The sequence below is a fragment of the Arvicola amphibius genome, chromosome 10, assembly GCF_903992535.2.
Source record: "Arvicola amphibius chromosome 10, mArvAmp1.2, whole genome shotgun sequence".
Classification (NCBI taxonomy): Eukaryota; Metazoa; Chordata; class Mammalia; order Rodentia; family Cricetidae; genus Arvicola; species Arvicola amphibius.
This window is the reverse complement of record NC_052056.1, coordinates 95,781,841-95,797,157: the sequence shown is the minus strand read 5'-3', so window position 1 is coordinate 95,797,157 and position 15,317 is coordinate 95,781,841. Positions and strand designations below refer to the sequence as shown.

At 50.4% G+C, this 15,317-nt stretch overlaps 1 protein-coding gene across 1 annotated transcript; it reads left to right on the top strand.

Moving 5' to 3' along the window:
• Positions 1 to 3,258: 3,258 nt before the first annotated feature.
• Positions 3,259 to 13,928, top strand: Fbxo24 (F-box protein 24). Its single transcript, XM_038346680.1, is given in 12 exon segments — positions 3,259 to 3,297; positions 3,300 to 3,425; positions 3,862 to 3,954; positions 4,044 to 4,227; positions 5,952 to 6,190; positions 6,509 to 6,743; positions 8,572 to 8,730; positions 9,329 to 9,450; positions 9,650 to 9,781; positions 12,605 to 12,775; positions 13,567 to 13,843; positions 13,846 to 13,928. Coding segments are annotated over 12 exon segments (1,860 nt in total).
• The last annotated feature ends 1,389 nt before the right edge of the window (positions 13,929 to 15,317 follow it).

Here is a 15,317-nt window from a genome sequence, read left to right as displayed (position 1 = left end):
TTTGTCTGTTTCGAGACAGGGCTTCTCTGTAGCTTTGGAGCCTGTCCTGGAACTAGCTCTTGTAGACTGGGCTGGCCTCAAACTCACAGAGATCCGCCTGCCTCTGCCTCCCGAGTGCTGGGATTAAAGGTGTGCGCCACCACTGAACGGTTTGTTGGAAACCTCTTATTTGAAGCTGGGTGTAGTGGCAGGAACCTGCCATACCAGCATTTGGGAAGATTCTAGGAGGATCAAGACTTTGAGCTCAGTTCCAGGTCAGCCTGGGACATGAGATCCTCAGTCTCAAAACTAAAGTTTGTTGGGATTTTTGTTTTATTTTATTTTTCTTTTTCTTTCTTTTTTTCTTCTTAAGGTGAAATGAAGTACAGAAAGGGCCCCAAATGGGAGAGGTAGTAAGAGAATAGTTTTTTTAGAGATTTATTTTTTAAAGAATGTTAGCATTTAATGAACCTCCCTGTGTGGCTTCCAGCCACGGGAAAGACACCCCCAACACCCTTGATCCCCTCAGCTCTTCTGTTGCAGAGTCTGGTTGTTGTTGACAGGCTGCTACAGCAGCCTCCATCCCCAGAACTCTGCAGCATCCCAGTCCCATCGCCCAGGTGACAGGAGCAGCTCCTGTCCTGGTTTGCAGCAGCCTCACCAGTGTCCGCTGACTGCTCAGTGTCCACGGTTTATCCAGGTTGCCGGTTCCTCTGGTTCCTCTCTAAGTGGTAATGACTCATACCAGCTTTGCCAGAGTCACCTCGATGATTCTGACCCTGTCATGAGGCATGCCACCAACATCCCCTTCCCCCTCCTGGGCGCTTCCAGTCCTTACCAATGTGGCTCTAGCTGTGGCTCACATGGTCCCAGAATTTCAATCTTTATTTCAATCTGAGTGGCACGGTGGCCTAAAGGAAAGAGGAAGACTGGCTTTTTGAGACCAGATTTCATATAGCTCTGACTGCCTCCAACTGGTTACGTAGCTAGGAATGGCCTTGAACAACTCCTGTCACAGCCTCTCAAGTGCTGGGGTTCAGTTGTGCAGCTTAGAAAACCTTTTGTAGTGACCCAAGACCCCAAGTCAGCTTCCTGTGTCTCCAGACCACCAGCAACTGAAGTTGCTGTCTCATAAGTCATGCCTGCTATGCGAGCATGCCTAAGCATTTATTAAATTATTAAAAGTTGGGAGAGCCGGGCGGTGGTGGTGCACGCCTTTAATCCCAGCACTCAGGAGGCAGGGGCAGGTGGATCTTTGTGAGTTCGAGGCCAGCCTGGTCTACAAGAGCTAGTTTCAGGACAGGCTCCAAAGCTACAGAGAAACCCTGTCTCGAAAAAACCAAAAAAAAAAAAAAAAAAAAAAAAAAAAAAAAAAAAAAAAAAGTTGGGAGAGAGTTTAGCTGGTTAAGAGTGCAAACTTCGGGCTGGAGAGATGGCTCAGTGGTTAGGAGCACTGACTGCTCTTCCAGAGGACCTGAGTTCAATCCCCAGCATCCACATGGCAGCTCACAGCTGATCCAGCTGCAGGGGATCTGGCACCTTCACACCAGTGCACATAAAATAAAGTTAAGTAAATCATAAAAAATATTAAAAACCATTAGGTGGAGCTCAGGCAACCCTGCAGAAGAGGAGGAAGAAGGATTGCAAGAGCCAGAGGGATCAAGAACACCACAAAAAAAAAGTGTGCAAGCTGTTCTTGCAGAGGATTCTAGTTCCGTTTGAAGCACCAATACAGCAGCTCACAGTAGCCTGCATCTCCAGCTTGGAAAGGGGCACGTTCATTGCTATCCCCGGCTACCACAGGCACTGTGCTCACATTCCTCCACACATACACAATTACAAAGGAATGATATCTTCGGGGGCTGATCGTGCAGAGGACCTAGGCTTTGTTCCCAGCACTCACGTGGTACCTTATAACCATCTGAAACTCCCAGTTCCATGGGATCCAGGAATGTACATGGCATACATACATACAGGCAAACACACACACACTCACACACACACACACACACACACACACACAATCTTTTTAGTTACAAAGTAAATGTTTAAATAAAGGCTGGACATGATGGCCCGTGCCTTTAATCCCAGCACTCGGGAGGCAGAAGCAGGTGGATCTCTGTGAGTTTGAGGCCAGCCTGGTCTACAGAGCGAGTTCCAGGACAGCCAGGGCTACACAGAGAAATTGTTTTAACCCTGCACACACTGAAGAAAAAAAAGCTGATATTGGAATCCAAGGCTATGCACAAGTTAAGCAGATGCCCTACACATGAACTCTATTTCCTAGTTACCACAGATAATGGAGACGGTTTTGAACATCTGGCTAGAGTGGCCAATGAATGGACCTGCTGGGCACTTATGCACTGGCTTTCTAACAGGATTCAATCCCTTTGCGCTCCTGGCAAAGCCATAGTCTTACATTTTGTTGTAGTCCTTCCCCTGCCTATCACGTGCGACCTCCTCTGCTGTTTCCCCGAGACAAAGTCACTCCGCAGAAAAAGCTAAGTGCCTAGGCTCTGGAAGGTGTCCCAAACTCCAGGAAAAGTTCGCCCTTGCCACCACTTTAACAGCTTGCCCTTTGCACATACGACGATGACAGCCGTCCCCAGGAAGCAGCATGAGATTCGGGGCTTGTTTTCTGTGAGACTGGAAAGAAGCCGCCTTCAGTTCTCGCTTGCATCTCGCCTTTGTGATGTTAGATCAGGGTCCCCTTTGCTCCACTGCCATTGTCTGCCAATCTTTTTTTTTTTTTTCTGAGACAATGTCTCATGTAATGCAGTCATGTAATGTATTATGTATCCAACAATGGCCTTGGATTCCTTTCTCATCCTCCTGTCTCCACTTCCCAAGTGTTGGGATTGCAAGTGTGCACCACCATGTTGGCTTTTCTCTGGTGCCGGGGATCAAGCCCAGGGCTTCATGCGTGACAGGCAAGCACTCTACCAACTGAGCTTCCATCTAGCCATATACTTTTTTTCCTTTTCTGACTTTGGACTCTTGAGATACAAATCCCTGCAGACCGAGGACTACTCAGGAGGCCCCGTTTTTCTCTTCAGAGTTAAAAGTAAGGAAAATCCACTACTGCTTCCGAAGAGAGAAGGACTTACCATCTGCCAATAGTTCACTCTTTGTGTCTCCAGTAAAACATGTTATCCCTTGAGCCGCCTGGTGACTGGCTCTGAGCTAGAACCCAGAAGATAGCTCTGGGGTCAAGTTAAGGAAAGTAGGTCACAGTCGCTGGACAGTGAGGTCACAAAAAGGTTTTATGTGCCTGGGGACATGGTGTGGGAAAGGCAGCGAGGACAGGGGCCTGGGGCCTGGGGAACCAAGGGGCCTGGAGAGATGAGGGCAGGAGCAGGGAGGGGACAGTCAGGATGGTGAGGAGAAGCCGGAGACAGAAGCTGCAAAAATTGACCAGGCTGTGCAGACAGGAGGAGGGGCTCAGGGTGAGGGGGTGGTAAGGCAAGGGAAGGGCAGGGAGTCACCTGGCTGCAAGAAATCCGGGGACAGGGCCGGGCGGTGGTGGCGCACGCCTTTAATCCCAGCACTCGGGAGGCAGAGGCAGGCGGATCTCTGTGAGTTCGAGACCAGCCTGGTCTACAAGAGCTAGTTCCAGGACAGGCTCCAAAGCTACAGAGAAACCCTGTCTCGAAAAACCAAAAACAAAAAAAAAAAAAAAAAGAAATCCGGGGACAGGTCAAGGACCAAGGCAGGCAAGGGAGGGATGATGGCCAAGGTCCTGGAGAGAGAAGGGATGGCTGGGTTTGCTAGTGGAGAGACAGAGTCAGATGAGCCCCAAGGTGGAGTTTACAGAAACACAACAGTTTGACAGCGGAGAAGAACCTCCCCAGAATCCCTTTTCTCCCCTTTCTCCTCCGGCAGGTGAAGCGCAGCTGCCCCTCAGGTGGTTTGGAGGCTGGGAATGAAAAGGAGGGAGGGAGCCCTATTTCTGTCCAGCTGTTCCCCCCAGAGCTGGTGAGTCTTTGGGGTTTGGCGAGAATGGTGACTGCAGGGCTGAGGGCTGCCTGTGACTCCCCCACCTCCTCCCTCCTGCTCCTCCGCAGGTGGAGCACATCGCCTCCTTCCTCCCAGTCAGAGATGTTGTCGCCCTCGGCCAGACCTGCCACTACTTCCACGAAGTGTGTGACGCTGAGGGCGTGTGGAGACGCATCTGCCGCAGGCTCAGTCCACGCGTCCGTGACCATGGCTGTGCTGCCCGGCCCTGGAAGAGAGCTGCCATTCTTAACTGTACACTTCCCCTCAGTAACTTCTCCTTGCCTCTGCCCTTCCTTATTCTGGGAACTTCCTTCTCAGTCAAGTTGCCTGGTGATCCCCGCACCCCCTGGCCACCTTTTCTCTAGAAGAAACTTGTTACGCTCAAACGTACTTCATGGTTCTCTGGCCACCGCTGGCAGACATCCGGTTCACAGCTCTAACGCCATTCAGCCAGGTCTCCCTGCATGCACCAAGGCTTCCAGATCTTACCCTAGAGAAGCCCCTACTCCCCAGATCTGGAGTTTCTCCCTCATTTAATCAGAGTTAACTTTTGTCAGCTTTTGCAATGTGTTATGTGTGTCTTGCACCAGCTAGTGCACTCGCATGTAAAAGCCAGAGGCTGACATTGGTTGTCTTCCTCTATCCCTCTCCACCTAAAATTTTTTTAATATTTATTTTTATTTTATATGTATAGGTGTTTTGCCTGCATGTATATCTATGCACAACATGCATGCAGTGCCTGTGTATGCCAGAAGGGGGCATCAGATCATCTGGACCTGGACTGCCACGTGGATACTGGGAATCAAACCCAGGTCTTCTCTCTGAAAGAGCAGCCAGTGCTCTTAACTACTGAGCCGTCTCTAGCCCTGCCTTATGTTTTTAAACAGTCTCTCACTGAAACCTGGAGCTTGCCATGGCTAGACCAGGTGGCCAGCAAGCCCCAGGGATCCTTCTGTCTCTGCCTCCCCCCCACCCCGCTCCCCTTCCCCAAACCAGCGCATGCTAGCGTTAAAAATATCCATACCAGCTTTTCCACGGTGTCAGGTCCTCATGCCTACACAGCAGACACTTTACACATGAAGTCATCCCCCAGCTTTTTGTCACCTTGTGAAAGTAGAGGTGAAGTAATTATTTTTCCTCCCATGGTTGTGTATGGTGTGTGTGTCTATATGTATGCATGTTTGCATGTGTATGGACACGTGCACATTAGGTATCTGCATGAAGAGACCAAGGTTAGTATCAGGAATCATTGCCAGTCACCCCTCCACTGTATTCTGTGAAGCAGAGTCTCTCAGTCAAGCCCAGAAGTCTCACTAGCTCTGAGGATCCCATCTCCCACTTCCAAGGCCAGAATTACAGATAGGCCAAGAAGGCCACCCAGTATTTATGCCTCAACCCTGGTCCTCACGTTTCAAGAACTTAAGCACTGAGCCATCCCCCAACCAGAGATGAAATGATTCTTTGTTGTGGTGGCTGTCCTATTTACTGTGAGATGGTAGCAGCGCCAGCTCCTGCCTGATGACAGCCAGTGTCCCTGAGGGACACAATCACCCCAGCTTGAGGACAGTCACCCAAATGCTCCACTTCAGAAAGGTGCTACCTAGTGACTTCTTTCACACATGCATAGAGTTTAGGGAAATGGTCACAGCAGAGAAGAGAGGAGATGCCTGGCCTGCCTTGGCCATCCCTTTCCCTCTCCTTTCTGTAGCACGTCTGTGTCTGTCCTTAGACTTCCCCAGTGTCTGGTACAAGGTGGTACTGAGAAGCACCCATGTGGCCCTGGGACACAGTGGGACGGATGTTGGGCATAGATCAAGGTTTCTGTGTTGCCCCAGGAAGGAGTCTGATCTCTAGTCCTGGGGATGAGAAAAGATTAATACCAGGGTGTCTGGGAAAGACCAGTCAAGCTCACCCTAGCCCTGACTCTTCCCACTCTTGTGGCCTCAGCCTTGAAACCATTTCCTTCTGACCCTCAGATACAAAGGGCCTGTACTTCCAGGCTTTCGGAGGACGCCGCCGATGTCTCAGCAAGAGTGTGGCCCCCATGCTAGCCCATGGCTACCGCCGCTTCTTACCCACGAAGGACCATGTGTTCATTCTTGATTATGTGGGGACCCTCTTCTTCCTCAAAAATGCTCTGGTGTCCTCCACCCTTGGCCAGATCCAGTGGAAGCGGGCCTGCCGCTATGTGGTGTTATGTCGAGGTGCTAAGGATGTGAGTAGCGGAATTCTGGGTGCTGAGAACCCACCTCAGTGGTCCTGAGTGGCCTCTCCCTTAGGGAGCCTAAAAGCAATTCATTTCTCTGTCATTTACTTGATTTTTGTTTGTTTTTTGGTGCTGAGAATTGAACCCAGGACCTTCTACATGCTCGGCAAACATTCTATCACTGAGTTAGATCACCAATCCAAAATCAGCCTTCATTTCTTAGCCCTGGACCCAATCGTCTCATTTCCCATCCCATGATCCACTTGCTCTACTAGCCTTAGCCCATTCAGATCGCTAGATCCCAGACAGCCTCATCTTGTTCCACAGTTCGCCTCCGACCCAAGATGTGACACAGTTTACCGTAAATACCTCTACGTCTTGGCCACTCGGGAGCAACCGGCAGTGGTGGGCACCACTGGCAGCCGGGCCTGTGACTGTGTGGAGGTCTATCTGCAGTCCAGTGGGCAGCGGGTCTTCAAGATGACATTCCACCATTCCATGAGCTTCAAGCAGATCGTGCTGGTTGGCCAGGAGACCCAGCGGGCTCTGCTGCTCCTCACAGGTGCGGCCTACAGAGTAGCGGTTTGCAAATATCTAGCAGATTCTTCAGGATCTGCGCCAAGGGAGAGGAAGAGAGGAGTCTGTTAAGAGAGGGTTCTACCTTCCTCCTGCTCCAGCTCTGAACCTCCAAAGTTCTAGAATTCTGCATAGAATTTCAGATAAAGTTCCTTCTCAGGCTGGAGGGTGTGGGTCAATCTACATGAAGCAACAGGTTCAACTCCCAGCACCATATAAAGTAGGTGTAGTGGTCTATGCCTATACTCCCAGTATTTGGAAGGTAGAGGCAGGAGAATCCTGTGTTCAGGGTTATTCCTAAGATACACAAAGAGTTTGAGGCCAGTCTCCATAAGATCCTGTTTGAGGGGCTGGAGAGATGACTCAGAGGTTAAGAGCATTGCCTGCTCTTCCAAAGGTCCTGAGTTCAGTTCCCAGCAACCACATGGTGGCTCACAACCATCTCTAATGGGGTCTGGTGCCCTCTTCTGGCATGCAGGCATACACACAGACAGAATATTGTATACATCATAAATAAATAAATAAATAAATAAATAAATAAATAAATAAATAAATATTTAAAAAAAAAAAAAGATCCTGTTTGAAAAATAAAACCAGAGTGCGGAGTAGATGGTACAGCGGGTAAAAGACTTGCAACAAGCATGAGGATGTGAGCTTAGATTCCCAGAGCCAACATAAAGGCCGGACGTGGGTGTGCAGGTCAGTAATCCTAGCATTCATATGGTGAGATTCAAGGAGAAGACAGGAGACTCCGGCATGGTAGTGATAATGGGGAGGCTCTAACTCAAACAAGGGAGTTGGTAAGTACCAACGCCCAAGGCAGGCCTCTGCCTCCTGCCTGCGCATGCGGTGTGGCGTGTGAGCGTCTGGAGAACACCGCTCCAGTGAAAGTCTGATTCCCCTCCTAACCTCATGCCAGGCTCTTCACATTGTCCCCGAGTTGCCTCCTCCCCACCCTCCCAGTGTCCTCCATAGCTGTCTATGAGAGTCGACTTTAACGTTCACGTTGAAAGCCTGTGGACTTCCGAATGCCAGACAGAAACCTAAATGCCCAGGCTCTTCATTCTTCCCAACACCAAATTAAGAGTCTGCAACATCTAATCACTAGGTTTGCTCTCCGCTAGACCTCCCTGTTTTGTTTTAAGAGTTGAATGTTGGGGGCTGGAAGCCATTTATTTCTCTCTGTCTCTGTCTCTGTCTCTTTCTTTCTTTCTTTCTTTCTTTCTTTCTTTTCAGTTCTTTAAGTCAGGGTTCCTCTGGCTGTCCTGGAACTTGCTCTGTAGACTAGGCTGGCCTCGAACCCAGAGATCTGCCTGACTCTGGGCATGAACTACCTCCTTCTGGCTCTCTTTCTTCTTATTTTATTTTATTTTTGTTGTTGAGACAGAGCCTCACTACGTAGGTCAGTCCTGGCTGGCCTGGAACTTACTATGTAGACCACACTGTCCTTTAACTCATAGATGTCTGCCTGCCTCTGCCTCCCAAGCATGTCACCATACTTTATTCCCCTCCCTTGTATATGAGTGTGCTTGTGTGCATGTGTTTGCGTGTGTGTGTGCATGCGTGTGGCATGCACATGTGGAGGTCAACTTTCAGGAGTCACTTTCTCTTCCTAGCATGGTTTCAGCAGTTGGAGTCAGGCTGTCAGGCTCACACATGTGCTTTTACCCACGGAGCCATCTCATCGGGCCCCTCCCCTTCTTCCTGCGGTTCTAGAGCAGTGGCTGTTTCTGTTGAGTGTCCCGTGGGTGTTAATCTGGGTATTGACAAATCCCTTCCTCTGTGGAATTACATGCTTCCCTTCATATCCCCAGAGGAAGGAAAGATCTACTCCTTGGTAGTGAATGAGACCCAGCTGGACCAGCCACGCTCCTACACGGTACAGTTGGCCCTCAGGAAGGTGTCTCGATGCCTGCCTCACCTTCGTGTGGCCTGCATGGCTTCCAACCAGAGCAGCACTCTCTATATCACAGGTAAGAAACACTCCCATGGTGAGGGAGATGGCTCCATGGGTACAAGTGCTGGTTATCTAAGGCTGAGAATAAGTTCAAGTCCCCAGAGCCCACATAGAGGTGGGCCCAGTAACACGTTTGCAGTCCCAAAGGCAGAGAAGGTGATTCCTTGTAAACTGGGCCAGCCAGTCTGGCATCAAAACAGCAAGAGACCCTACCTCAAAAAAGATGGAAGGCACAGACCAACAAAGTTGCCCTCTGATTTTGATATATATGCTGTGGTACATACATGCCAATACCTATACACATGCATCACATATCACACACAGAGAGAAAGAGAGAGGGAGAGAGAGAAAGAGAGAGAGAGAGAGAGAGAGAGAGAGAGAGAGAGAGAGAGAGAGAGAGACTGAAAAATTTAAAAAAAAGAACTATATTCCTATTCCTCTCTCTCAAGACTGCAATCTTAGGCAGACCCCTCCACACACTGACACTGCTTACGCATGCTGGTGAATATGGCTGGTGTGTTGATTGTATGAGACTCCCTGCAGTCTCTAGAGGGGTCTTATCCCTCGGAAATGGGTGCCCAAAGCTGCTGAGCTGAGGGCTCCCGACCCCCCAGACCAGGGGGGAGTGTATTTTGAGGTGCATACCCCAGGGGTGTATCGTGATCTCTTTGGGACCCTTCAAGCCTTTGACCCTCTGGACCACCAGATGCCGCTTGCTCTCTCCCTGCCTGCCAAGGTAGGATGGTGGTGTGGAGGACGGCGGGCAGTTAGCATGGTGCAGAGCAGAGGGCTGGGCTCTGCGAGTTGGAGGAATAGATCTGGGTGGGCCAGAGGGATTCTGGGAGAGGGCAGATGGGATCAGTTGGGCGCAGTCCTGGAGCTGAGTTTCCTGGGGACAATGTGCTCCCATGCTCTTGCTGTCCTAACCTCCCTAGGTCCTATTCTGTGCTCTTGGCTACAACCATTTTGGCCTGGTGGATGAATTTGGCCGGATCTTTATGCAGGGAAATAACAGATATGGGCAGCTGGGAACAGGAGACAAAATGGACCGAGGGGAACCCACACAGGTGAGACTGTTTCCTGACAACGCTCATCCAGTCTCCTAACCCAGCACCTAGCTACTTTTCCATATTTCCTAGAGAGCACTTTCTCCTCCCCTAGGCAAGGCTAAGCCCTTCATATACAACACCTGTGCTGCTGCTGCAGGGCTTCCCCAGGGCTGGTCACAGGTTTGATCTGTGCAGTGCACACTGTGTGTGCAGAACAATTCAGTGATGAGTGGGCTAGGGACCTGAGTGTGCTGAAGTCCTAGAAAAGGAGATGCAGCCTGAGAAGAGGGCGCAGAGAGCAAAATGCTTGACATGTGAGCATGAAGACCCGAGTTCAGATCCCCAACACCCATGTAAAATCTGTGAGTGCCCAGCACTGGAGGGGAAGACCGAAGGCTCTCGCCAATCGGTGAGCTCCAGTGCAGTGGGAGGCCCTGCCTCAAGTAAACAAATAAGGTAGAGGGCACGTGAGGAAGATAGTTACCATTGACCTCTGGCCTCAATAGTCACACGCATGGATGCACATTCCCTAAATACATACGTTTTTTAAAGGTAGTATGGTAACAGGGCCTATGGGTTTGAGGGGATTCAGGTGAGGATAGGGAAAGGCATTTCATGTAATGAGGACAGGGCAGTGATGAGACTTACACATAAGACGGTAAAAAGACTGCCCCAGAAGGGCTGGAGAGATGGCCCAGCAGTTAAGAGCACTGACTGCTCTTCCAGAGGACCTGGGTTCAATTCCCAGCACCCACATGTTGACTCAAAACTGTCTGTGACTCCAGTTCCTAGTGATCTGACACCTTTACACCAATGCACATAAAATAAAGTTATACACACACACACACATACACAAAGACTGATTAGCTGGGTGGTGGTGGTGCACGCCTTTAATCCCAGCACTAGGGAAGCAGAGACAGGCGGATCTCTGTGAGTCTGAGGCCAGCCTGGTCTACAAGAGCTAGTTCCAGGACAGGCTCCAAAGCTACAGAGAAACTGGCCAGATGGACTAGATGAATCCCAGTGTAGCCTAGCACATACAAGATCCTAAATTGACTCCCTAGTAGGAAAAAAAAAGTAGACCAGGAAGAGGAGGAGGCAGAATAGAACAAGTTCCAGGCCAGCCAGGGCTACACAGAGAAACCACACACACAAAACCAACCCAACCAGAGACTGAGAGGAAGATGTAGGCAATGTCTATCCATCACTGTCGCAGAGGAAAGAAAAGAGATGTCCTTGAGTTGGTAGAACGCTTGCCTAGCATGCGTGGAGTCTGAGTTTCATCCCAGCATTTCACACGTTTGGAAAGGAGGATCAGAAGCTGAAGATCAGGGCTGGAGAGATGGTTCAGTGGGTAAGAGCACTGGCTGTTCTTCCAGAGGACCCGTGTTCAATTCCCAGCACCCACATGGCAGCTCACACTTGTCTGTAACTCCAGTTCTAAGGGATCTGATACCCTCACACAGATAAACATGTAGTTAAAACACCAATGCACATAAAATATATAAATCTTTTAAAAGAAAGTTGAAGCTCCTTCTCAGCTGCACAGTGAGTTCTAGGCAAGCTTAAGTTACACGTATCCTGTCTCAGTTACTGTTCTATTGCTGTGAAGAGACACCATGACTAGGACAACTTTTTTGTGGTTGTTGTTGTTTTTGGTTTTTCAAGACAAGGTTTCTCTATGTAGCCTGGGACTATCCTGGAACTTGCTCTGTAGACCAGGTTGGCCTCGAACTCAGAGATCCGTCTGCCTCTGCCTCCCAAGTGGTGGGATTAAAGGCGTGTGCCACCACCGCCCAGACAAAGGCAACTCTTAAACAAGAACATATTTAACTGGGAGCTTGCTTACAGTTTTGGAGGATAGTCCTTGACCATCATGGTGGGTGGCGCAGCAGCTGGGAGCTTTACATCCTGATCCACAGGCAGCAAGCAGAGAGAGACAGAGACAGAGACAGAGACAGAGACAGAGACAGAGGGAGGAGAGAGAATAGGCCTGGCATGGACTTTTGAAACCTCAAAGCCCACCCTCAGCAACACACTTCCTCCAAGGCCACCCCTTTTAATCCTTTAATCCTCTCAAACAGTCCCACTCCCTGGAGACCAAGCATTCTGATTATAAGCCTGTGGAGTGGAGGCCATTCTCATTCAAACCACCACATGAGCCTTCCCAAAATGAACAGACCTGGAAATGGCTCAGCACTTGCTATCAAGCCATTGATCTGAGTTCAGTCCCAGGGACCCCCAGGGTGGACCGGGAGAATATGCGGATCTCAACTGGTAGGTGACCTTCCCATGAGTGCTGTCCACACTGCATCACATACGAACAAATGCAATAAAAAACCTAACAAACAAAAAATAGTTTTTTTTGAGACAAACTCTCAGCATGTAGCCTGGATTGAACTGGAACTCACTTTAATCCTCCTGCTCTCCTGTGCCTGGCTGACTTTAATTGTTACTTGTTGGCTTTTTGTAATTAAAGTTTATTTTTTACTGTGTGTGTATTGCACGTGTAAGAATACACATGTGTGTCCACACAAACATGTGTGCAGGTACCCAGGGAAGCCAGAAGAGGGCGTCAGGTCTTGTCCTTAAGGAAGAGAATATTTCATGAGGCGTAAGACACCAAGTTTTTACCAAGGACCAGAACCCATGTCGTCATTCTTTGGGGTTTCTATGGACACAGGAAGGGGGACAGAAAGCTGCCAGTTTGTAGAGCAGGACAGATGACCTGGAAACAGGACCCTCTTTCTTCTTCCAACTCCAAGACAGCAGTCTGCTCCAAGCCTTCCAGTCAACCCTCCTACCTTAAAGCCCCTGGCCATACTGTCTGTCTGCCCTCAGGTTCACTATCTACACAGTCCCATCGCCCTGTGGTGTGGCCTCAACCATTCTTTGGTGCTGAGTCAGACCTCGGATTTCAGCAAGGAGCTGCTGGGGTGCGGCTGTGGGGCCGGAGGCCGCCTTCCTGGCTGGCCTAAGGGGAGCGCCTCCTTCGTCAAGCTGCATATCAAGGTCAGAGCAGAGTCCGGCAAGCGAATGGACAAAGGGACGGGGAGGGCAGAGCAGTAGAGCCAGGTGGCCCTCAGGACCATAGCCAGGACTTAACTGCCTTCTCTCAAAAAGTCTTTAAAAACTGGTCGGGGAGGGCCGGGCGATGGTGGCGCACGCCTTTAATCCCAGCACTCTGGGAGGCAGAGGCAGGCAGATCTCTGTGAGTTCGAGACCAGCCTGGTCTACAGAGCTAGTTCCAGGACAGGCTCCAAAGCCACAGAGAAACCCTGTCTCGAAAAACCAAAAAAAAAAAAAAAAAAAAAAAAAAAAAAAAAAAAAAACTGGTCGGGGAGGGGCCATGCCACAGTGCGCCCGTGGAGGGCTGAGGACAGCTGGTGAAAGTTGGGTCTCTCCTTCCTCGACGTTGGTCACCAAGCTTGGCAGCAGGGAAGCCATCTCACTGGGCTCCTTTTTAAGGAGATTCTCACTGTGAAGTCCAGGCCTGGCTTAAACTCTAGATGTTCCTGGCTCTCCTGTGTCACCATGCCCAACTTACACCTGGGACCCCTCAAGGGACCCATTGGTTCCATTTCCCCTGTACCATGTACTCTCCCTTTCTTAAGCTCCCTGCTCTCTCCTTTGCTGACTCTGCTGGTTTTACCCACGTTCACATGGTCCTGGAACATAGCAAGCTCACTTGCTGGTTCAGGGCCTGTCTGAGAGGGATCAACATGGCATCAGGCTTAGCCAGCTTCCTGGAAGGCCCTGGCAGGGTTCAGCCTGCCTCAGCCCCACCCCTTCTCTCCTCTAAGGTCCCCTTGTGTGCCTGCTCCCTCTGCTCCACCAGAGAGTGCCTCTATATGCTGTCCAGCCACGACATCGAACAATGCCTGGTCTATCGAGACCTGCCAGCCAGCAGGGTAGTGGGAAGCCCTGAACCTAGCCAGGGGACCGGAGCCTTCCAAGACCCTAGAGGGACAGCCCAGGCCTGTGAGGAGTACCTCAGCCAGATCCACAGTTGCCTCACGTTGCAGGACCGAATGGCGAAGATGAAGGAGATTGTGGGCTGGATGCCTTTGATGGCCGCCCAGAAGATTTCTTCTGGGAGGCACTGGACATGCTGCAGAGGGCTGCTACTGGGAGTGGCCCAGGCACCTCAAACCCTGAGAGCTGACCCCCTCCTCCTAGCCTGTATTCCTGAAGGAAACTGGGCACTGGGCTAGGGGCTGAGGAGAGATGGAGTGGCAAACAACATTGTATTGTGTATACACTGGGGTGGGGGGGGGGTGGGGGGCGAGCTGTGGAGAGCAGTGCTGGACATGCCAGGGTAGCGTAGGGTGGTAGGGTAGGGAATATTTTTTAAATATTTAGGGGGCTGCCCAGGAGGGGCCCCCAACCTGACTATCATGGACAAGAAATGTGATGGACAATAGAATAAAAGGCTGAAGGAAGGCCTCTTTTGAAAAACCTGGGCCTTATGGGAGACAAGGGATGGAGGGGGCCCTGGCCAGTGAGGGAGGAAAGACAGAGGAGCCCAACCTGTCAGTTTACTGAAAAGTGTCAGCACCCAGGCTCACTCCAGAAAGTTCACTGTCCTGTGGGAAAACCCAGTCAACAAACCTTACTTCCCCAGTGTGGAGCCTGCGCTGGGTCTGGACTTTAACTGGAGTCTGCTCATTTTGTTTGTGACAGAGTCTCACTGTGTGGCCCAGGCTGACCTCTTCAGTCATCCTGACTCCATCTGCAGAGTGCTAGGACTGCAGGTGTGCTGTCATCATGCCTGGATCAGCCCAGCAGTCCAGTCTCTACACTTCTTGGAAGTGCCACGCCCTAGCCCCGAGTCCCTGAAGTCAGCTCCCGTTCTCTCCTCTTCCCATTGGTTTTCAGTGTGGGGCAATATTATACAGGCCACACGTTTCTGCATTGTATTGGCAGCCGGGCTCTCAAACCACATGTCGCACCTGAGGTCACAATAGGCACGTACAGACTGGCTGTCTCCTGGGTCAGGGATAGCTAATGTTCTGCTCCCTTTGTAATTACGGGGATCGCTGGGAAGAGGTGTTACTCCAAGCTGGTGACTTTAGTCCGCTGGCTACTAATGATGCTAATGATGTTGATGAACCTCCCCTCAGATTACCTTTGGAGATAAAAGCTGTTCTGAGAATAACGCGGGTGATCTTCAGGATTTGGATGGACCCTGAGACTCCCTTCTGACATTGCTGTGTGAACTGTGTCTCAATTATTCCCACGCCTCCATACCGGTCCGGAGAGATAATTTATGGGGGTTGGACCTCAGCATTCCAAGCCCAGTCTTTCTTGTCCATTCCCTTACTTTCTGCTCCTTCCCCTCTTTTGCTTAAGGAAAGGGATACTCCATGCCTCCCATAGCCCTTCTCCAGTACCTTAAAATAGTTGGAAGAGAACTTTCCTCCTTGGCCCATTTGCCCAGTGTTTAAAGGGAAAGTCATAAGCAGGTGCAAAAGAGCCTGGGTAAGGGTGCAGGCCTGTAATCCCAGCACTTGGGAAGCTGAGGCAGGAGGATTGAAAGTTCTGGCTAGCCAGG